The 24,010-nt window shown below is 29.7% G+C and overlaps 1 protein-coding gene across 4 annotated transcripts; it reads left to right on the top strand.

Moving 5' to 3' along the window:
* The first annotated feature begins 1,345 nt into the window (after positions 1-1,345).
* Positions 1,346-20,592, top strand: LOC111028515 (cytokine-inducible SH2-containing protein-like). Of its 4 annotated transcripts, none has more exons than XM_022307184.1 (3): positions 1,346-1,848; positions 4,099-4,376; positions 19,225-20,592. In XM_022307184.1, the coding sequence occupies exon 3, from the start codon at positions 19,313-19,315 to the stop codon at positions 20,366-20,368; it is 1,056 nt and encodes a 351-aa protein (XP_022162876.1). In that variant the 5' UTR covers positions 1,346-1,848; positions 4,099-4,376; positions 19,225-19,312; the 3' UTR covers positions 20,369-20,592. The 4 variants fall into 4 exon arrangements, with proteins under 4 accessions (XP_022162876.1, XP_022162875.1, XP_022162878.1 ...); XM_022307186.1 differs by lacking the exons at positions 1,346-1,848; positions 4,099-4,376 and adding exons at positions 12,702-13,064; positions 13,353-13,537; XM_022307183.1 differs by lacking the exon at positions 4,099-4,376 and having other exon boundaries at positions 1,347-1,848.
* Positions 20,593-24,010: the final 3,418 nt, after the last annotated feature.

Here is a 24,010-nt window from a genome sequence, read left to right as displayed (position 1 = left end):
TATTTATTATATATTTTTTTTTATAAAATCGTGAGGAACTTTTGCGCAACCCACTAACACATTATGGTTGGGAAATAAACATTTTAGCTTAATCGATTCAATATTTTGAAGACTCATCCCTTCCTAAAGACGTGTTCCACCAACACCATATTGCCGTGTCTGGACTATCTGGAGGGATGTAGGTAGACTTGCATGTAATTCCAGTTAGGTACTCCAAAATATATTAAGTATTGAAAAATAAAATATCGATTCATTTTATTTAACCTATAAAGGGTTTAGAACGATTTAGTATTTAAACAATTAAATTTCTTAAGATTGAAACATTAATTGTAAATTTTTTGTACCTATTAAAATACTCATAATTCGCTTTAAAATTAAAATATAATAAAAAGCCTATGAAATGTCCTAGATAATAACCGTACCTTTACATTTTATAAGAGCGAAATGAGCTCTTGTTTTAGAAATTATTATGATTATAATCATTAATGTGTGTGTGGGTCAGAGGGAGAATAAATACGTCGACATCCTCTTAACAAAACGTGGAAAATATTTGTTGAACCCGTTTGGAAAATGGGTTAACAGATTAAAAATCTTTACTAATAATACTATACTGTATAATACATATGTATTTTCAAACTATATATATCCGTATAATTTGTATAATGTATATATATAATATAGGTACTATGTATGAATATGATATTATATATAGGCCTACATATTATACTATTATACGATTATTATTGTGTTTATTTCACGAGTCCTCGTGGATTAACATCAGTGTCTGCCTGGTCATGGCCGCTGGGGCCGGGGCCTCTCTGTTTTTTTTTAGGGTCTCTTAAATTTATTATTTTCTTGGCGTGTTCCTAGTCTGTATATAGGGACTCCGCTAAGATTTAAAATATAACTAATCGACTAATTAACGTCAATAGGACATTACCGCAATCATTATTTTAAAGCAAAGTATTTAATAATTTGCCCGCTCCCAGAAAAAAAAAATGGTTCACAGCCACGCCACTGCTCACACACCCAGCGTGGACAGGGGGTGGCAATATTTTACACACGCCCGTCCGTCGCCTTACATTCCTCGGCCAGACGTTGCGGTAGTAGACTCCTCGTGGTCTGCATGCTTCGTCGTTGTGTTCGTAACACCCGGTCGATTTTCTACACTCGGCATTCATATATATTTTTTGTGGGCTTACGGTCGTGTCGTCTTCGTTTGCCACCACCGCTCGCAGGCAGCTGCGGCGGCCGTTGTCGTAAATTCGACGCGTGTGCGTGCGCGCGCGCACACCGCCGCCGCCGCCGCCGTACTATGTGTGAGTGCGGAGAAGCGATTGTCGGGGCGGTCGACGGACGGACGACACCGGAGACGGCGGAGACACACACCGCCACACCAGTGGTAAAGAACGGCCACCATAGTCTATAATAATATAGTCAGTACTGGACCGGCACGCCAACCGTTTCGGCGTGGTTTGTTCAGCGACCGCTCGTACGAATGTTATGTAGTATACACTTCGTCGGTGTACCGACGCACGTTACCATTTCCGCCCACACGTTTGTTTTATGTATTATGTAGATTATGGTGTAAAAAATGTGTTACTATTGTTGCTTAAATTATAATAATATTTCGACGATTATCGATTAAAATTAATTCTTTTGAGTACTTAGTTGTTTTCGCTGTTCACTCAAACAAATGTAGCTCACTCGATGCTCACTCAAATTAATCCGATACAATTGTCAAAGATTATACGTCGCTTATCTTTTCACGCTCTTCAGTTCGACAACGACTTATAACTAATTCATCGGTGTTTTTTTTACGGACTACAATACAAACAAGCATTACAGGTATTAAGATTTTATTCGTTATTATTTTTTCAATATTTTGGTATCAAACTGCAAGTCATATTACATGTTTGAATTGAAAAATACTCATCTTTCTGAGGGTTCTGCTAACACAAGCTACATTCTAATTATTTACAATGCACTTAAAATAAAATTTAATCAACTACATTAAAATATATGGGTAACCGATAACTTTATGTAATATGTATATAGTCTACATGGTTATGGTAACCTCCATCCTCTAAAATCGACCACTTCGACTAAAACTTGTAATTTGTGTTTACTGTTAACATATTCCAATATGTAGAATATGTATAATATAAGTAAATATAATTACAATAGGAACAATTGTATTCACAATTTATACTAAGTGTGAAAGGTCCAATAAATCATGTTTATTTTGTGTAACTAAAAAAACATGTTACTAGATGCTACCTAATTGAAGATAAAATGAGTCAAATGACCGTGACGTTAAAAAAGTATCAATTTATGGTAGGTAGGTACTTAATCTAAATACACTTAAACAATCATAAGTTACGACTTGCGTTATTTATTCTATCGTTTTTGTTCAGTTTACCTTGGATTTTTCAGTATTTTGAATTAAGATGTTTGTTTTAAATTTTAATGGCATAAGATTAGGCAATATGTTTTCAGTTTTCCTCTAGCTAGTTGCTGTACAAAATTAAGAATTACATTAGGTAATGTGTATATCAAGTGGAGTAATTATTGAAAAGTGCAACTAAGCCATCTCGTCATAATAACACTAGTTACGGAATTCTGAGAAAAGCATAACGTACATATTTGCTTTAAATCTCGGGTCTTTAGGTTATTTATAATATTATTATACTGTTCGAAGCGTTCAAGCTAAATAAGACAACGGTATAATAAATAAAAGTGTTATCACTTATGACTTTTAATTATTAAGAATTACTATTCAGTAAACCTCATGTTTTCTCAACCATTGATGTATAAAAACTATTGAGAAATTACGTCCATTAAAGGGGCAAAACAATTTAAAATTTGTTTTATTATTTAATTTTAATTAATTATGTATTATGTACCTATTTACGATATACTTATTCAACAATATAACACCTGTTTAACTTCTTAAGCTCCCATCATGCTGTGGTGAGTCAAAATTAAAATTAAAAATTTTAGAATTATGTTTTATAAACAAACAAAGCACTAAATATACGGTATTTTAATTAAAAGTGAATTATGGACTATACTATAGTCACTATACCTAATAACTAATAATAGAATAATTAAATATGTAGGGGTATCTACAAAGGCACCTATTATGAATTTTTATAATATATGCATGTATTAAAAGCATGTCAGCACAATATTTGGGTTCACTCTCAGACACACGCATAACATTGACAAAACGCATTCACGTTAAATCATTTTTCATGGTATTTGAGTAATCTCAGAGTACAAACACCTATTTTTAAAGTTTATAGTAATTTTATTTTTTATATTTAATATCTGTTTTCTATTTTATTATTATTTGACTTTAAACTTATCCGACTTCAAAAAAGTTGGTCAAGTGGGTACCACTCTGCTGAACAGTGAACAGTATATGTGTCGACTGGACCATTGTAATGGATGAGTTAAATTTGAATTCAATGATATTATCTACGAAAAATGATTCTGATCGGAGATGGACTTGGACACTATTAGTATTATAAATGGTTGGTTTAATGTTTGCGAAAACCTTACTTATTATAATAATCTACATTGTTGTAATATTATATTATTGTTATCGACTTTTGAGTCAATACGGCCTTACTATAGAACAGTGTGAATAGGTTTGAAGAATAAATAGGTAAAAGCTTAAAATTAATATAAATATTTTGAAGATTATATGGTGTATGATACATTTTAATATAAAAATTCGCTTAGGTTAGGAAATATAACTTTCAAGTGACTAACTAAAAATGGTAAAAAATCACTAGATTCAAAAAAGAAACACGTAAAATAAAATTGAAAACCACGATCGATAAATAATTCCTATACAATCTAAAAAGGTATTAAAAACGATGTTGTGTACCAGACGTTGATTCAGGGGATAGGGTGAAGCTGTGTGAAACGAGAGTTAATTCGAACTCATATATCATAGATATTTTTGATGTTAAATGTTAAATTTAACTTTTAATTTTTATTTACGTAAAAAAGACATGTGTGAAGTGTAATAAATTTAAATAGTGACGTAGATTGAGATTACTTTAATTGTTGGTTATTCTTTTCCAGTGAAAATTGATGCGTGAGAGGTGAGGATAAGACACAAACACCAAATGAAAATTTAATGTACATCTGATATTAGATTTTATTAAAACGAAATAGTCGGAAATAGTAATATTAATTACACAAAGTCAATTGAAAAGGTTGGTGACCTGCAGACCTGTCGGTTGTCGTCGTCGCGGATCTGGTTATTATTTTCGAACACCAACGACTTTTGAATTTTGACGCTGTGCCCTGCTCATAACTCCAGAAGGATTGGTCCCACGTCTAACCTTTCATGCGATCGGGTAAGGAGCCAACCTAGTCGCTCTGTTCTTTTTTGACATAGCTTCGAATCTATTACAATTCAAAAAAATTCTTACAAATTAAACCCAACCACTTAGGTAGGTACACTTTGTTAGGTGTAATTTGGACTAAGTGAGTATTGACTAACTCCAAATTCATTTAAACCCAGTCGTCAAGTAAAAAATGAATGTCAAATGAACTGAAAGGAGCATTCGTTAAAAACTATATACGGCACGATAGTGCACATTTAAATTACTTGCAGATAATCTACCTTTTTGGTACAAATAACTACATTTTAATTTCTATATATCTATTAACTACCTGTTACAGAGTATAGTTTATTTATGACAAGATTTTTGATACGAAACGTATATATAAATAAAGAAACATAGACAGTTGGTAACCATATTATCAATGTTTGTTCATATTTCGACATTTTGCAAATATCACTCACTTACATCAAATAGAATGCGAACAAAATACATTCCATCTCTGGCAGTTCAAATAAAATTAATTTTTATAATGTTATTGCGTTGAAATATCTAAATGGAGATACTAATATCGACAAATTCATTTTATTATAGATGCAATATTTAGGATTTTTTTAAATGTTTAGGTATACATTTTTTAAAATTGTTTATACTTATGTTATAGTTTATCATTTATCTTGGTAATTAATTATATTTTAGATTCTGAGAGGAACGATAAATGTATTGATTTAACAATGATGTGTGTTTTATAATTATTATTTTTTTGTTTCTGTGTACACGATAAGTAGTCGAAATAATGCTTCAATTTTCAACTTAAGTATCTATCCCGGTGGGTAAGTGAATCTAGTTGGTGCATTCGGGAGATAAAAATTTAAAATTAAGTAATTCATCAGAAGTTTTCAAAAGCGCCGGGAAAAACAGAAATTTTACAAGTTGATTTCAGTTTTTGTTGTAACTCTAAAATAATTACCGTTGATACATGAAATGTTCATTGAATATTTATATTAGCATTTTCTATACACCATAATATGTATAGTCTTATGAAATTTTCGATTTTTATTAATTTTTTAAAGTTTATGATTTTATAATAATTTATAATGAAAATGAAAAGTACCTTAATGGCTAAATGACAAATACAAAGAAAATAAAACAGTAACATATAGTAGTTGACAGAGAAAAATAGTACTGAGGAAAGTGAGAAGAAAGTTTTAGTAAAACAGTTCTTAAAAAGGTTGGCAAATGGCTACCGCTCTGCAATACATTAGGAACCTATTGTGTTTATTTGTATCTATAATATTTTTGAATTTAACAACCTATAAAGAACCTTATATTCAAAATTCTCTTTTTATCGATAATTATAGAATGAAAAAAAAACATTTTAATTTAAAAATGTAATCATGTATTATAGAAAATGATAAAATAAACATTTAGTGAACATTTCAAGTATTTACTGTAATAATTGGTGAATGAATTTTAAATTAAGTTTATACATGAATGTATTAATATATTATTATGCTGTTTAAAATTTTTTGACAATTAATATGACTCTCCGGTAATTTTTTTTTTGTTCTTATTATAAAAATATATAAATAATCTTGAACTAAATTTTTGAATTTAAAAAAAAAACAGGAAAAATGTAATGAATTTTTAACCCAAAAGAATTTTTAAATTTTCGTGATTTTGACAAATTTTGTTAACAACAATTTACAACATTAACAAAATGCTAATTTCAGTGTCACATAAAAAATTATTGTGAATTTTTTTTTAATTGCATAAAAGTATCTTCAATTATTCGTTTTTGAATTTTTCCTAAAAAGATGATGAAGTATAGAAAATTGAATCATTTTTATTTACCCAATTGATGACAGAGACAAAAAATATACATATACATATAAAATCAATTCCGTAATTGTACTCCATAGTTCACGATGTACAATGGACTATGAAGTTAAACAAAAATTATTAATTAATTATTTATAATATCTTTAAAGTTTGATGTTTTTTTTTTAAATGTAGTCAGGGCATAGGTTAGGAGTTTTGACGGCAGATGAGAAGGTTTCATACCACATTATATTTATGTAACATAACTAGCTATATGTTATGTGTACCTATATGAAATTTGACACAGAATAAAATAATAAATAATATTATTTTGTTTTACTGAATGGGCTATCAGATTTTTAGACAGTGACCACTGGATATTTTCAAGGATCCGAAGTAATTGTTTTTGATACACTAATCAACATTGGTTGCCTTTCGAGTTGCCTTTGTAATTAGCTGGATGGCTGTCTTCACTAATTTTGGATACCTACCTATTAAGACTTGCAAGTTTAATAACAAGGTTAATGGATTCTACTATTTTAATTATACCTAATATTTCTAGGAAAACTAATAATGTATGTCTTATTTAACATTTTAAAGGCTTGCATAAAACAATGCAGGTGGTGAACCTCTATGGTCAGCGCCGATTTTGAATATGATAATTTATCATTTGTTTTAAATGTAGGTACCTATATATAATAATAATTTGATATACACTGTAATGATTACAGTGATCCATTTCACGCCTACTGTCAATATACTACCTATTTAAGGTTAATAACAAATATTAATAGTACACTTATTTTACTCTTCTATTAGTTTCAAGGAAAATTAATGATTCTAATTCTCTAATATTGTATACATGTTCAATCAATTTGATAAATATTTTTAGTTAATTAAGGACGACGGAAAATAGGTATATTTATTTTTGTCATATTAAAATACACAAAAAAAAAATCAAACATAAATTAATTATGAAAGATGTCATTTATATAACATAAGATGTCATTATTATTATAACACTGCAGTGTCATTCATGAATGTGAAATAATAGACAATAGACAATATTCAATATATCATATAGATTAGGTGTACTCACTGTACAAATAATCTTTGGCGTAACAAAACTCGTCAACATATTTAAAAATTGCTCATTGATTCGTCAACGGTTTCCGTTCTAGAAATAATGTATACAAAACATGACGCCACATGACAGGACCTTAAGTGTAGATATTATATAATACTAATACAATTCAAGACAAATGTAATAAAACTCTTCGGAAAAACCATTATGACCTTCACACTATTTATGACGTCACATTTCTTCTAGTTATTAATCCACAATTATTATTTGACTTACATTCAAATTGGTTTTTAAAGAAGAACTTTGTCGTTTTTATTGACTTAAGTCAACTAAAAAGCTACTTCCACGCGTGTAAAACAAAATAAAGTATAATAACAATATTTTATAAGTATAGGTATACTTATAATTATTATTATAATAAACGTGACCACTGACCAGGTTGGTTTTACATATTATGTTGCTGGAGTCTGAAATATTTCAAGTCTTAAAAACAATTTTTCATTTTTTTTTTTATTATAAAAGTAAAACAGGTTATAAAATAAAACGGCAGACCTGCAGCATACTCCCACAGTCCCACAAATAACAGTCTCACATTAATCTTATTTAAATATATCTATCAGGCTATGCGTTTAAGTAAATTATACAAATATTATTTCGATATAACCAGAAAACTTATGAGATAATTATTGTTTAATAAGTTAGGAAAAAAATTTATTATTATCTTTTTCTTAAACTACAAGATTGAGATAAAATTTTTTTGAAAATTGTTCAATTTAAAATTGTTTTTAATATGACATAGTTAAATTTCAATTATATGATCTTAACGTTATGCTTGTGAAACTCGTTTAATATTATGCTATGAAAACCCGACGGCGGCCAGCATCATCGGCCACGATTGCCATACCCATAAAATTGATAAGTATTTTTATCGTTTTATATGACTTAAAATACTTAATATACTCAGCACATGTAGTAAATTCTTAATTTCATGCGATATTTTATAATGAAATACGTTGCCACTTCCTGGTATTGTTCGGTATTTCAGGGGTTTATGAATTATGGATGTTTTCCAAATATTTTGGATCGAGAAAACTTTTATAGTTATTCCTTTAAACACTTCGAAAGTTATACTAATTATTTTTAAGTAAATGCGTTACAACTGTTTCAGTGAATATAATTTAATACGTGTCTAGACTTTTTGAGACTTTCTATGTGGTTTTGGTACTTAAGTTTTATTTTTATTTATTTTAAATTTAATTTCTACTACAAGTGACGGGGTCAGAGTAATATTTAAGAATCATAATTGATAACTTAAAAAATAAATATGGTTAATTAGGTTGTAAATATATGGGAAGTACGAAAGTAAACATTAATAGAACTGACAATTGTTGTAGAAATTACATAATAATTGGAGAACGTAGTTAAAGTTTAAAACATAAGGCTATATATATATGTATGGAAATCAAAACAGTTTTTAGTTATAAGCATTAAGAACTCATAAAATATCAATATTATTTTATACTGAGTTCCACTATGCATGTTTCAAAATCTTATTTTTGAATGCGATAACTCATCTTTAATTTCAATTTTTCAATAATTGAATTTTTGGTAAACGCACCTATAAAGTAAAGTATGAGTGCCTCCCATATGTACATCTTGTACATGCTTTTATATATAATTATTAATATATTTTACGAAGAATCATTTTACTTTGAATTTTCTCTGTGTGTAACACATACATAGTATTATATTGATTAAAATTCCCGAGAAATACGAACCAAAGGTATCCACAATATGGTAAAACTTCTCTCATCTGTTTAGGCGCAGATACAAACAAGTGATGCTTCTTCATTTTTTTTATTACAGATTTAGTTGTATGTAAGTAAGATTTTTTAAAAGAGGTCAATAACGTTTACATTTTAAATACACAATATTGTAATTTGTAAATACTATCAAGTATAAGCTAAGTTACCTTAGCTATACTTAGAATTTTAGAAACGGTATTTGTAGACAAAAAAACAATTTAATTAGTATGCTTAATTTATTATTGTGTTATATAAATGTAAAAAATATAGATTAGGTATAGGTACATCGTATATGTATAATACATAATAATTAATTCTAATTCTAATTATATTATTTATGTTTAATTTGAAGAAACATTAAAGATGTTCAAGATAAACATAGGTACGTAAATACTAGTTCTCGGAATCATAATCCCCTTAAAATTTGTGTCTGGTGTTATTACAACTATTTTATGCTGATAGAAAATAATTTAAACAACTTCTTATTTATTTACATTATAATACAATGCTCTGAATAATAGACCTATAAATATTTCATGATATATGCGTTTGTGTACTTAATATAATATGTAATATATAATATTATATTACGTAGGTACACGTTCTTTTTAATACCTTCGGAATCGTGATTCCCAGAACGTGTTTGTGTTTTATCTTGAACATTGTTAAGACTACTTCAAATTAAACATAATCTATATCTGTATATTTATAACTTATATATTAAACAATGGATTTTTCATAACTTAAAATTAATCCTTGAATTAATCATATTATCTACTAATTACATTTTGTTTTTATCTTCAAATTCTACCACTTAAAAAAGTTACTTATTTTCTATAATTTACAGTAATTAGAAATTACAGTAAAATCTACTCTAAATTTAACTAAATATTTAAATATGCAAAATATTTAAGCATTTGAAAGTTCGGCAAGATGATTAGTCTATAAACCACAGGCACCAAGAAACATTCTAGATTTAATTTTTCTCATAACAAATATCTTTAATAAAGTTAAACACCAAATTAAGTACTTACCATACCCTCTTGTATACTTTTACTAAAAAAAAATAATGTATCTAGTTCATCTAGTGTGTTAGGTACTATGTAATAATTTGAAAGAATAAAGTACAAGCTCAGAGCATGACCATAATCTGAGATCATAATCAAAAAATGTTTCGCAGGAAAAAATGTGTTAAATTCATGAAACCGGCAAATGGATACGACACGGTTTAGACTATTAAAATAAGTTATTTTTAATAACGTAAAGTAACCAACTTCAAAACTATTCAAAAATATTTAAAACTTAAAAACATGTTTATTCAACTAAAAAAATGTTCTAAACCGTGGTTAAATGTTTTATACAACTTTACTGTAAAGTACCTATTTATCTTATAAAACACCCGTATAATGTAATTAAATCTGAAGTAAATTAAGTACATATTATAATGTATATCTAAGTAGTTTCGTGGATTATTTAAAATGAACAGTATGGCTGTATAGTCCATTCAACCGACTGTGTGCTGTGTGGTATGATTATAAGTTATAAGTTTATAACATATAAAAGTATTTTCCGTAAATAAATATTGTAGATCGTGATTTGTTCAGTGCAGTTGAAATTACTTTTTTCATAATACTCATACATATAATCACAGGGACGGCAGACACGAATCTCGAGGGTTTCCGAGTTCGAAGAATAACAAGTATATGAAAAGTCTCCGCCGCCACTATGTACCTATATATTATACAGTCCACTGCCCACGCATATACCATTATTACATTTAAGTTTATGGATATAATAATTTGTCTCCAACTTACGGTGTACTAGAAACAACACCTGGTTACGGTATTTTTACTTTTAATGTTAATTCATTTTTTTCCTTTTTAAAACTGCATTCACGTGTTTTCAGTATTTTATTTTTCTTGTTCGCTGAAACGTGCTTAAAATTGTAATCACAGTTTTATAATGCATCCGAAGCATCATTTGAGGCAGGCGCACTTGCCATTTTACACTAGCAAAAGTCAGTCATTAATTTCCATTAGGAGTTCTACGAAATTGCTTTCTCCCGCGTATATTATATGCGTTCGTCGTTCGACTGTCGTATAACAGTCATTAATTATTATTACATTAAACTTTCACCGAGGAGAAAAATTTTCGTAACGACGTTGAATTATGAATGAAACTTATTATTATTATTCTTAAAGCTGGATGATATATGTTTCCCATGAAAAAATTATAGAAATAAATAAACGATAATAATAATTGATAATCAAGAATGACTAAACTAATTAGTAATTAGGCCAATTTAACATCGATTATCGCGCGGATAAGTATAAAAAAAATGAAAACGAAAAAACAATTTCCTGCGCAACATATGTGAATGCGTTGAAATGTGTATGATACGTAAATAACGTTTTTTTCCTATACACACTCGTTCTACGAATCGAACATCACAACCGTTTCGATATAATTTAATACGATTCGATAACGAAAACAATTATTCATATATTGTTCCGGGTCGTTGTTGCGCCTGAGGGCCGAGACCATATTATTATTATAATATTACATACCATATTATCTATCATGAGCTGTAATATGTTTTTATTTCCGTTTTAAGTATTTGTGATTTACCACAATACATATTTGATAATGTATTATTTATTATAATAATATAATTTATAAACAACGGATGTGCGTGCGTAATATGCGACAGTTGTGCACTCCTGTGCGTATTTTTCTAATATTATATGACGTGATCACTGAACATTATATTGTTACTGTCGCTACTCACTGCAGTAATGTTATAGGTAGGTATAAACATGACGTGTTCTTTTAAAATAAATGTTATTTCGTTTTTACCGGGAATGGCCACTCGAGTCCGCCGTCACGAGTATCGAATTTTTTAAAAAAAATTTTATTTAGAAAATATACAATCTGTACTTCAATGCACAATTAAGTTTTAATACAATATTATGACAAAAGAAAAAAAAAACAATGAAAAAAATATGAACAATTTTGAAAAAGAATCCACCCCGAGGACACTTTCAACTATAAAATAAATTATTTAATTTAATTTGATTTAAGATGTTTACAGTTTTTTTATGTAGGTATTATGTGTTAGATTTAATAGCTCGCGATACCAGTTAATCTTGAAAGGTTTCGTGGCATTGTTAGGGGGTTAGAGTATGAGCTATAGTCTGCCGTGAAACCTTTTTAAATACATTTGCTTCTTCATGCATATTATATTTAAGTTGTATTTAAGATTAGAATGGTGGCACGTATAGCATTTTTTAGAAATTCTGCTAACGATTCTAAATTCTAGAAATTTCGGATTTTATTTACATTTAGTGTTTTGGCACTATCCCAAGTAGTTCAGCTCGTAGGTCAAAATAGGCTTGAATAATGACAGATCTCGCATTATTCGAATAATTTTTAAATATAATCAAACTTGTATAATAATTAAATAACATATAAAAATATTTATGATTTTTGTAGGTGTTAAAAAAATGTATGAACCATAACCAAACACCAATTGATATAACTATTTATGCGTGGGCGTGACAATAAAGACTACCCAGTAAAACGTATAGGAGGGGGAATCCACGGGATTCGTTATCGACACTAGACAGCGAGTGGTTTAAGTAAATTTCATTTATGTTGTTATATATAGTATTATAATTCGTGTTCTTCATTACACACAGTTCGGTGTCAATGACGCCACCACCGTCGCCGTTAAGTCTCCCGAAATTGTTAATCCCGTCTGGTGCACACTCAGTCTTCGTAATAATGATTTCATAGTTAATTTCTTCTAGACAACCGCGAGCTCTCATATTTTTTACATAGTCAGTCAGTCAGTGTTCATACTTCATACCAATATAGTTTAAGCATATTATGTTAAACAACGTGCGTGTATATAAACCAGCAATATAAATTATAATAGCAGCAGAATATCTCGTGTTCATAATATCGCCGTCTCCATTGTTTCTTTTCGTGGTATGTATTGTAATATAATATAGATACTCATACATTATAATATATTTAAGCAGAATAATATCATTTCATCGAGTACGAAAATATATTATTGTATAGCATCGTATATAATATAAGATTCGCATAACAGTGATATACGGGCAATCAGAAATCTTAGAGTCGTAAACGTCAAGCGCCGTAGTGCGTAAATTAATATTATATAATAGTATATAGATTCAAAAGAAAAAAAATCACGTCAAAACCTATGCCCTATGCAATGTTTAAAATAATAATATGTGCATTATGTCCTAGTGTGTATCGGCCGTCCGTGGAGTATCTATGCACAACAATCAATTATCGTCTGGATCACACATATTATGTACAATTTAATGTTATACGATTTTGCATGTGATACAATCGCAGATGCTACACGTTATTGCAGCATGCCGACACACGATAGGATCTCTCAACAAAATTCGCGCACCTGGTTGTATCGTGTATGATAAAAATAATTATAATAATGCACCTGTCCCGGACGCACCTATATAATCTATATTATATATTTTAATATTTAAACGTATTCATATAGACATAATCCGCCCGGTTTTGCAGATCATATATTAATCTCCCATCGCCCGTCACTATTTGTTATACATTAACATTGCAGTACCTAGGTACCTACTGCATAAATGCACATAATTTATTATTAATATAATACCATTATAAATGTATGACTACATACATTTTTGATCGTTTTCAGCTTGTGAGAAATCTTGTAAATTAATTCTTAATACCAAGAATTAAAGATGTTATAAATCATAAATCGGAAAAAAAATAAATCAAAACTTTTTGAGTGCCCATACGAAATAGTTTGAGGAAAAATCATTGTATTTAATTTGACGAATTTTTGAATAATGTACAAATATGAATTTCAAAAGTGTGTACAAATAAATTAACTCACAATATTTTCTATTTTTCTATTGGAACATGTATGGAGTTTTGCTTATTATACATTATACAAATATTGAATGGACACAAAAAAAGCGGGCAAGTGAGTAACACTCTGCTTTACATTAGGTGTTAAAAAAGTCATTGTAATTATTGTTTTTTGCTGTAATTAATGTGTTAAATTTGAATTCAATTATATAAAATCATTGTAAACGAAAAACAATTCTAAGCGAATATGGTCTGTCAACCTATAACACTATATTTTATGATATTATTTGTGATTAAAGTAATTTATTTTACGATTAGGCATTAGTATTGCGCTGTAGGTTAAAATAATTTTTTATCCAAAAACTTGAATTTAAAAATACCATTGTGTGTATACAATATAATAATATATTTTAACAGTTTCAAGTACCCAGGAATAATATTTTTGAATTACAACAAAACGATAAGTTAAAATTGTTAAAATATCTAATTTCGTCCAAATTTGAACAAAATGTGTACACAAAATAACTGTATTTATATATTTTTTTTAGATATCTTAGTTACAGTATGAACTACTTACGTAGAACCATGTTTTGAATTTTTAATCCTTAGCTATATAAATTGAACATTTTATACATTTTTAAATACAACAAAAATTTGCAAAATTTCTAGATTTTGATAAATTTTACCAAAAAATGAACTTTCATTACCTTTAAAAAAAAGATAGTGAATATGGACTTTTAATATTTATCTGCAATCGTTATTTATAATAAATTAATAACTTATGAGAAATCTTGTATTAAATTTTCAGGCATTTCGAAACGACTAATAATATTTTAAAAATAACTGAACAAATTGACTATTGAAAATGTCTATAACTAACTCAAAACTAGTCAAAATATTTTGAAAATTGTTTGGTACATTGAAATTGCCAATATAAACATTCGGCAAAAATTTCATAGATCTACTGTTATTTACAACGAAAAAAAATTGATATTTTCGAAAACTGGTTTCCCAGTTTTTATTTATTAATTGTTTGTCTGTTTTTCTTGACGCTTTTATAAAGAATTGGACATATTTTAAAATCTTTTTAATTTTCTACCAAAACCGATGCTGAAGTAGAAAATTAAATCATTTACATTTTTTACTTCCCTAAAAAGTGATAACAGACAAAAAACCACATATCATTGTATAATCAATACATTAATCAAAATCAGCAATTTCTTCTTCTTTATTATAGAATATAGAGTAGTAATTCTCAAGCTCGGGGAAGCATCGTCTCCCACCTCCTGGAGCTGCACTTCTCATTTGATCCCACTAGCTTCCACAACGTGTTGTGCGATGGACGGCCGCAATTTAGAAAATAAATTCTTTTTATTTCATAAAATTTTGTTGCAAATGGCAACGTTTATATTATTATACAACCAAATTAGACAACGTTGTATTGCAATACATGCGTCACGCAACGTTAGCGCTGGGCGGCAACCGCTAGCCGCAAATCAGAAAATAAATTATTTTAATTTCATAAAATTTGGTTGAAGAAAGCAATAGCGTCCATTTATAACTAAATTAGACAAAGTTTTACCGAAATACATAATAATATAAAGGTGGATAAAACCTAAATTACGTATAGAGGTTTCAACGTCACAATAAAATATGAAATATATATTATTATAATTGTTTATTATATTTATTATTATTTTCTTTTTATATTCTCATAATGATTCATAAATCATAATGACACAGCATGTACCTCATTGATAGTTCCGGTGAACTAATTAATAATAACGTGTCATGATATTGGTAAAATGGACGGATGGTCGTCGGTCGACTATAATATAATAATAAACTATTCCGTTTGTTTATAATCTGATAGATAATATGAAGCGCAGGCTAATGTGCTATTCGGTGGTAGGTAGGATAAAAAATGTCAGATAAAATATTCTGAAAACGATTTTTCATCAAATTATATGTTCCGCACACTCATTCACTTTTTCACCTTAAATCCAATCGCGTGATGTACTACTATGTATATTACACGTCTGACGTCTATCAGATTGTCTCCGTATTCATCGTATCGGCTGAAGGAGAGGAGACTTTCGCATCCTTACACATGAAAATATACGATGTGCCTATTGAATTTTCACAGGACGAAAGTAGAAAGAAGAGTATATGCTATTATAAATAATATGTATATTTACGTATTCCATTAAATTATATATGTATTATATGAACGTAGTGTGTGTATAGCCGTATAGGTATCTGAATCTAGTACATCATAATATAATATATATAAGTGTATAATAATACGTATTATTATCGTGCTCGTATATGTATAGTACCTCGACGTGTATAATTTATAAACTAATATTTTTTTTAAACTTACAAATGAAAAATGATATCCATCATAGCGGCGTATTTCCACGTTTAGCCGTAAATATATTAATATTTCTCTGCTGCCTGCAACACCAGCGAAATAAATTGGTCGAGTGGATTTTACGGCGATTATCACTCAATCTGGCTTTTTGCTAGACCGACTTGTTCATTATTTTAATAATTATGTTTTATATGTATAATATTTGGATTTGAAAGTTTTGAATTTTGTTAATTTCTTTTCTATAAATGTAGCTAATAATTTTAGTGCTCAATCAAAAAGTTTGAAAATTTAATACGAGGTATTCCTAAGTTTGAATAGCGAAATTGAAAAAAAAAAGTTCAACGTAAATCCACAACAGTTTTTTTATGAGCGTTTGAACTTTTGAAGTTTACATTTCAACAAAGTAACGAAAATGTGCAAATTATTTTGCATTGAGTTAAAAATGCATTACTTTTTCAATTTTGTAACAACTAATTTTAGATTCTGAGTGTAACGATGAATGAATTGATTTTACAATGATGTATTTTTTTTGATGTATGTATACACGATTTATAATATAAAAAATTCTTCGACTAAGAATTCCAATATATTTTCTGGGAAGAAAGTAAATCTAGTTAGCACTTTTGGGAGGAAATCGAAATTAAAAATGCATAGTTCCTTTCTTAAAGATTAGGTAAAACAAAATAGGGAAAGCCAGAATTTTTATGCAAAATACATTTTGGACAAAATCACTTTTATTATTTTATTGTACCTAATTGTAAAATAAATAACCGTAGTCACTTGAAATTTTCATCAAATGTTTATATGAGTATTTTCTACACTCCGTATGATTTTCAAAATATTTTATTCTTTTTAAGCTGTATTTTATAGGCATGAGACATTTTTTAATGTTTTTTTAATTGTTCTCAATGAAAAGACGTTTTCCTCGGTCAAAAGCTTAATACGAAGTTATGCATAAGTTGTTATTTAGTATTGAAATTTAAAAAAAACAATTGAGTTTAAATACATGATAATTTCGATAAATTTCGTCAAAATGGTGAAAGAAAATTTTACAAGTTTATTCTATACGATTGTGATTAATATACCTCGGGTTATCCATATTCAGCTTATGATGGCCGGTGTGGTAAATGAGTTATAAGTTATAACTTACAACAGGCGTTAAAAAATAGAGTATATCATTTACAGTTAGCATTTGTTTTCTGTTTCCCAAACAATTTTTAAGCCAATAATGCAGCCTTTTGCATTAACTCTACGATACTTGGTAATATTCTAATTAGCTCATATTTTGTTGTGGTCCACAGTATCAAATGCATTTAATATATAAAAAAATCACAATTATCTTCTCATTATCTTTCATTGTTTTGTATATAAACTCTGTAGGTAGGTAGTCCAATAAAGAATTCCAATCGTACTTTTACCGAGTTCTTTCTTAGAAGGATATAAGTCCGATTTAAACTATTTAAAAAAACTACAGAGCATGAAAGTATGCCTTTAGTTTGACATTGTTTTATGTTCTACCTGATTTGAACAAAAACTTAGACAATGGAGAGCTTATATTTTTTCAGGCAATGTGCTTTGTTTTATTAAAGGCTCAATAATAAGAATATATATATGTGCTTTTAAAGTTTCACAGATATATATCGAAACCTGTGGCTGTATTTTCTTTGCGGTTATTCGGTATGTTTTATATTCCTGAGTTCTTAATTTTTTAGAAACATGGCATTAAAATAGAAGTTACTTAGGTAGTGTATTATTTATTTATTTTTTTTGAAAATTTTTTAAAAATTACTAGCGTATACTTCACTAACATTAGCAAAATAATCATTAAAAACATTTGCTGTATCTTAAGAATACTTTTGCGGATCATAAATGTTGCCATCACACAAGATTTTACTTCTCATGTCAACATTAATATTATTCACCTTAGGATACTATTACAACAAAATCAAAAATACCAAATGCATGCTGTTAATTATGCCTTATGCATGCAACAAACAAAATAATATACTGTTATTAGTTCATATTTAAGACGTACTTACATAATATTATATGATAGGTATAATCATTGATTTTATAATATACTAATATTATAAAATCAATGGTATAATTAATAACAACAACGATAGGTACGTCGTACGGGCGATTGTGCAAATTTCAGTGGCTTTGTTTACGAATAATTCGAAAAAATGCGTCTACGTAACGGTTTTAACTTATGACATGACGTACGCTATATGTGCATTCGTTCAACGTATTAATATAGTCTTTACCTATACACTAAATAATACGTTCTCAGTACGCGGATATACAACATTGTATATTGTATTATAAATATGTATAATGCAATACATTTAAGAAATCAAAATACAATAGGAATTTAATTAATATAATAGATATAATATTTTAATTGTTGCCCAAAGTTTTTATGCTGCTGTGTACGTAATAATTACCCAAGCGTGTCAAGCGGCTTTTGCGGTCTCGTGTTGAAATCAATACCGCCGAGAAGTCCGCTCGTGACGGGACTTCCAAATTTTAAGGGTTTCGTTCTCTTCAGTAAACCATACGATATTTATCTCTTTATATTTTTTAGACTTTTACCCAACATAATTTCCTTGGCACTCATAATTATTAATAATTATTTTTATTATAAATCGAGTTTGACGTGACAGCCGGTAGGAATGATCGAAAGATGATATTAATTATCATTATTTCCACACAATTACATAACTAACATGACTTAAATTGTAAATTGGAGCCACGAATTGTGTTATTATTAATTACAATGAAAATAATATTTTGTGTTGGACCTCAGCATAATATGTATAGCTCATTAGTTACCTATATTTTTATTTATTGTTGTTATTAATATTGTTTTAGTGGCTGTGATTATACCACTTCCGGCACTACTTCCGTGCACGCGTCATTGACGTTGGACGCAGTTTGGTGTACTGGCCATGGGTAGAAGATGTTAAACACCCATTGCTGGAAAACGGGCCGGCCGGACAACGGGAATAATGGCAGCACTGAAATTCCATCGCCCGCGGCCGTGCTCCAAGATGCGGACAAGTCGATGCGATTACAGGCGTGTTGGATTCGGTTGTGGGATAGGTGGGCGTGCGAACAACGCAACGTGGTCCTATACCAGATGCACATCAATCACGCGCTGTCCCGGGAACGGTCTAAGCTAACGCTGGCCGGTGGTCGGGTGGTGTCGTGCAGGCGCATCAAGCAGCAGCAGGTGGGATCCGGCTCCCGATGCTGTAGCACGACCACCACGGCCGCCGCTGTATCGACGTTGCAGCAGTCTGTGGCCGTCAGATCCACCGCGGTGCATCCTACCAGTAGGTGCATCGCTTACTGCACTGCTGATGACGCCACGATTTACAACGTCATCACTGAAGCCTCCGCCGCATCGGCCGCGTCGGCCATCGCATCGGACGGCGGGGGCGCTCGCGACCTGCGAGTGCTGTCTACAGCCGTTGCCCGGCTTCGGGCGTCCGGCTGGTACTACGAGGGCGCCGAGGCACAAGCCTTGACCACGGACGCGTTGGCCAGAATGCCGGCGGGCCGATTTTGCGTTCGAGATTCCAGACACTCGGAACACCTGTTCACGATGGACGTGCAGACGGGCCGGTGCGGTGAGCCCCGGATCATGAGCGTACGGTTCACATACGTGGATGGCGTGTTCGGGCTGGACTCGATGCCACGGCGTGCAGGCGCTCTCCGCGTCCCGAAGTTCCGATGTCCGATTGAGCTGATCGACTACTACGTACGACTGTCCCGGATCGAGGCGGCCCGCCAGATGCTCGTGTACCCCGTGTGGATTGACCAATGTGGCCAGTTCTTCTCGTGGATGAACCTCCGCAGGCCAGTGGTCAAGACCACCGCCGCGGGGTTCCCTTCGCTGAAGCACATGGCCCGCCTGGTGATCAACCGGCACAAGCGCCTCATCACCATCACTCCTACATCACTACCAAACGAACTGATCGAATATTTACTTCAATATCCGTATAATCTGTGATTAAATTATTTTCTACATCGTCTAAGTTAAATTTTTACTATTATTACTATTATTTTTTTTTTGTCGTATTTTTACTGTTAATCTTAATTTATGTTAGGTATATAGTAAGTTATTAGCGCATATGCGTGTACAAATTATAATTACATATTTATATTTATATATAGAAATTAGAGGAGGATATTATGATGTATATAATATAATATAGATTATAGATAAACTATATACATACCTACTATTTTTATAAACAAAAACAATTATAATAATATTATATATATTTTACTTTTTCCATATTCAATTTCCGCCATCGTGAGTTTGATAAAGCATTATGCGTAATAAACATTAAACAATGTATTTAAGTAGATTTTGGTTTTTACCGTTATATAAAACCACTTATAATACAATCGTACAAGTTATGTACATTGAAATGTTTAGATAAGTATAGGTACATCTGTAACTATTTAGTTACAGATATAATATGACAAAATTACGCAAGATGAAAAATGAAACACGCTATCAAACTATAATTTTTTTTTCCACACGCAAATATAAATATTTTTTAAATGTATATTTAAACTATATTATACTTCTTATTGTAAATTATTAATATATAATTTTGTTGTTTTTAATACCATATTTAGTTAATTTTAATTTGTAATAACATTTTTGTTTCGAAAATACACAAGATGGATAGATACAATCAAACGTTGAACAAAAATGAGTTTTTAGTGCGGTATGAAAATTAATAGGATATAATATGTCTATATATATATTCATCTAATTTAAATTAATTCGTACAATTCAATTAACAAAAGTAAAAAGAATTAATATATTCATAAAATATATATTTTTTTTATATCATATCATAAGGTTATATTTAAATATTAGTAAACACTGAATATGAATAGTGAGAGACAAAAAAAATATTCTCTTATCTATATACAAATAATGCGTATAATACTCACTCTCAAAGCACGTATAAATAACACGTATATCCACTATGTTTCTATTAATTCGTAAATCGTATATACATTTTAGATTCTGAGTGGAGTGATGAATGTATTGCTTTTACAATGACGACTGTTTTTTGCGTGTATACTGCAAGATAAATAGTTGAAAAAATATTTGGATCTTGAAATTTGATATAGGAGGTTTCTGATGATTTGATCTAGTTATACTTACTAGTTAGATTTATCGAGAGATCAAAATTTAAAATTCTTAGTATTCAAAATAATAGTGAAAAATAGTTTTTATTCTTAGATTTTTTTTATAAATGTTAAATTTTTTTAAAGACTGTGTAAATTAAATACAAGGTTCATCAAAAATTTTACACGCACCAATTAAAAAAAAAAAGCTGTCTATATTATGATAATAATTACCTGGTAAACACCTTAAACTGTGCAAACGAATTCGCTGTATTAAGGCGTCTAGGTGAAAAGGTATATTATTCTTTATTTTTAATAATATAAGTTATTCGTATTCTATACAAGATGTCCCGCCTTTTTTATGATGTTAATTACCACCAGAAGCAACATTTTTTTAAACTAATTATAATCTCTTGTTTTTATAGATTAAATTATTTATTTCTATTAGAAGTATTCGTAGAGTAATGAATTTAAACATATTTATGGAACAGCAACAGAGATTTATTCTAATAATAAAACTAGGTAATTTACAAATTAAACCTGAACTGCTGAACGTAAATTGTCTAAGATATGAGCTAGTAAGTCTGAGATAACAGAAACGAATGCGTGGCATTCTCTTAACGATAATAAAGTAAGCTAGGTAATCTAAAATTTTAAATGAATAATTTCTATGGTACTTATTGATATTCTTTTTTAATATTTGAAATTTTTCACTATATGGAGTGGATTGGTACCTAATAAATATATTAAATAGTTTTTACTCTATAATAGAACTCCTTTAGAAAATAAACCCTACAGTTGCTCTCCATGTGTCTATAATAGTTCTGGTATATAAAGTTGTTTTCAAGTCAAAAACTCATAAAACTTTGTGCAGGCAACATATAATTTAAACTATAAACTTGTATAGAATAAAAACATGTCACTAAATTTATTAAAAAAGCAGGTCCTTGAGACATGCATGCCAGGGGTGGTTTGACACACAAAACATACCTTCTCCATCTGTTGGATAATCCAAAAATAATTTTTTTACTAATTTTCATTATTTTTTATAATTTAATATTATACTGTAATATTGTATTTAAAGTAAACAAATATCCTTAAGTTAAACACATTTTATAATTTATTATTGAAACCCATCGACTTCATGATGGATGTGTGAACAGCCCTCAAATAAATATTTAATTAAAACATCCCCCCTTCAAAAAATGTTGGCTACTTGCCAGTGGAGTGAGAATGTGAGATATGAGATATGAGAAAAAAAGTTATTGACGAGGACACAAACTCATTGGCGGGATATCCTGTTTTATATAGTATAACATAGTGGTGTATACATGACCTACTACGTGAATATTGTTTTAAACACCATTGTTAAAAGGATCGATAACTGTGAGATTGTATAAGAGCCAAGGGCGCTGTCGTTTTGGGCCGTTATTCCCGTAATACTACACGCAATTGACTGCGATTTATTATAGTTAAACGGGGACCGGGGACGGGTTCAGGTTTGTATACAATATTTAACCAGATGGAGTTTATCTGTGGTCTTAAAAAACTCTTTAAACGTACATATTTCGATGACAGTCAAACTATGTCGATTTTTTCCATGAATTAGTTACGCGTAACATTTCTAATGCAAATTTTGGTGCGGGATTTTTCAGAAAGCAAATTCCTGACTGTTGTAATAATAGAAAACAAAATTAATGTTAATTTCATGCAAAGCTTTATTTAGTGCATAATATTCCATACAGAAAACAGTAATACACGATCACATAATATTATATGGATGGCAAAAAGAAAATTCCTTTCCACGAAAACAGCTTTATCTACGATATAATAGGTATTAATTTACACGAACGAACGAGCTCTAAATTAACGAGTCTAATAAATGATTATGATTATGACGATATTACGACTATAATAATATGATGATTATTATACGGAGGCTTAAACTATGCAGTACATAATACATAAATTTAATGCTCGTTGTCAAACACCCGATATGCGTTTGGGCTTGTGTGTGTGTAATTAATGTTATTTTCTTATCTAAACACATATTTGGCACCAATGATGATAATTATATTATAATAATGCGTATCGTTTCCGTGAATTCGGCTTCTTCTTAGATATCCGTTCACACATCATCATCGCCGCCACTATATATATACATATGGTATAATATATACATATTACCACATACTGCAGAGTTCAATTAAAATATTAAAATAATAATGTGTAATCAAAATCTAATGAATAGAAAGAGCAGCTCAACCCACGTTTGATACGATAAATAATATCAATATATCACAAATAAATTACTATCGATATCCATTTATAATGTTGTAAATTGTAATTATACTGATTTACATTTTCCAAATAATGATTATAATATTATTAGTGTGGCGACTGACATACACAATAATAATTTTTTTTTTTTTCTGTTTAAATTGTGTATAATTAAGTTGTCAACGAGTTCTTCGACGTGTCTACTAAACGTCTAAACAGT

This window comes from Myzus persicae, unplaced genomic scaffold (genome assembly GCF_001856785.1).
Source record: "Myzus persicae strain clone G006 unplaced genomic scaffold, MPER_G0061.0, whole genome shotgun sequence".
Classification (NCBI taxonomy): domain Eukaryota; kingdom Metazoa; phylum Arthropoda; class Insecta; order Hemiptera; family Aphididae; genus Myzus; species Myzus persicae.
This window is presented reverse-complemented; position numbering and strand designations above follow the sequence as displayed.

Bases quoted from the DNA above. Each gene is read 5' to 3' on its own strand.
- LOC111028515 (XM_022307184.1), top strand. From the start codon at position 19,313: ATGTTAAACACCCATTGCTGGAAAACGGGCCGGCCGGACAACGGGAAT.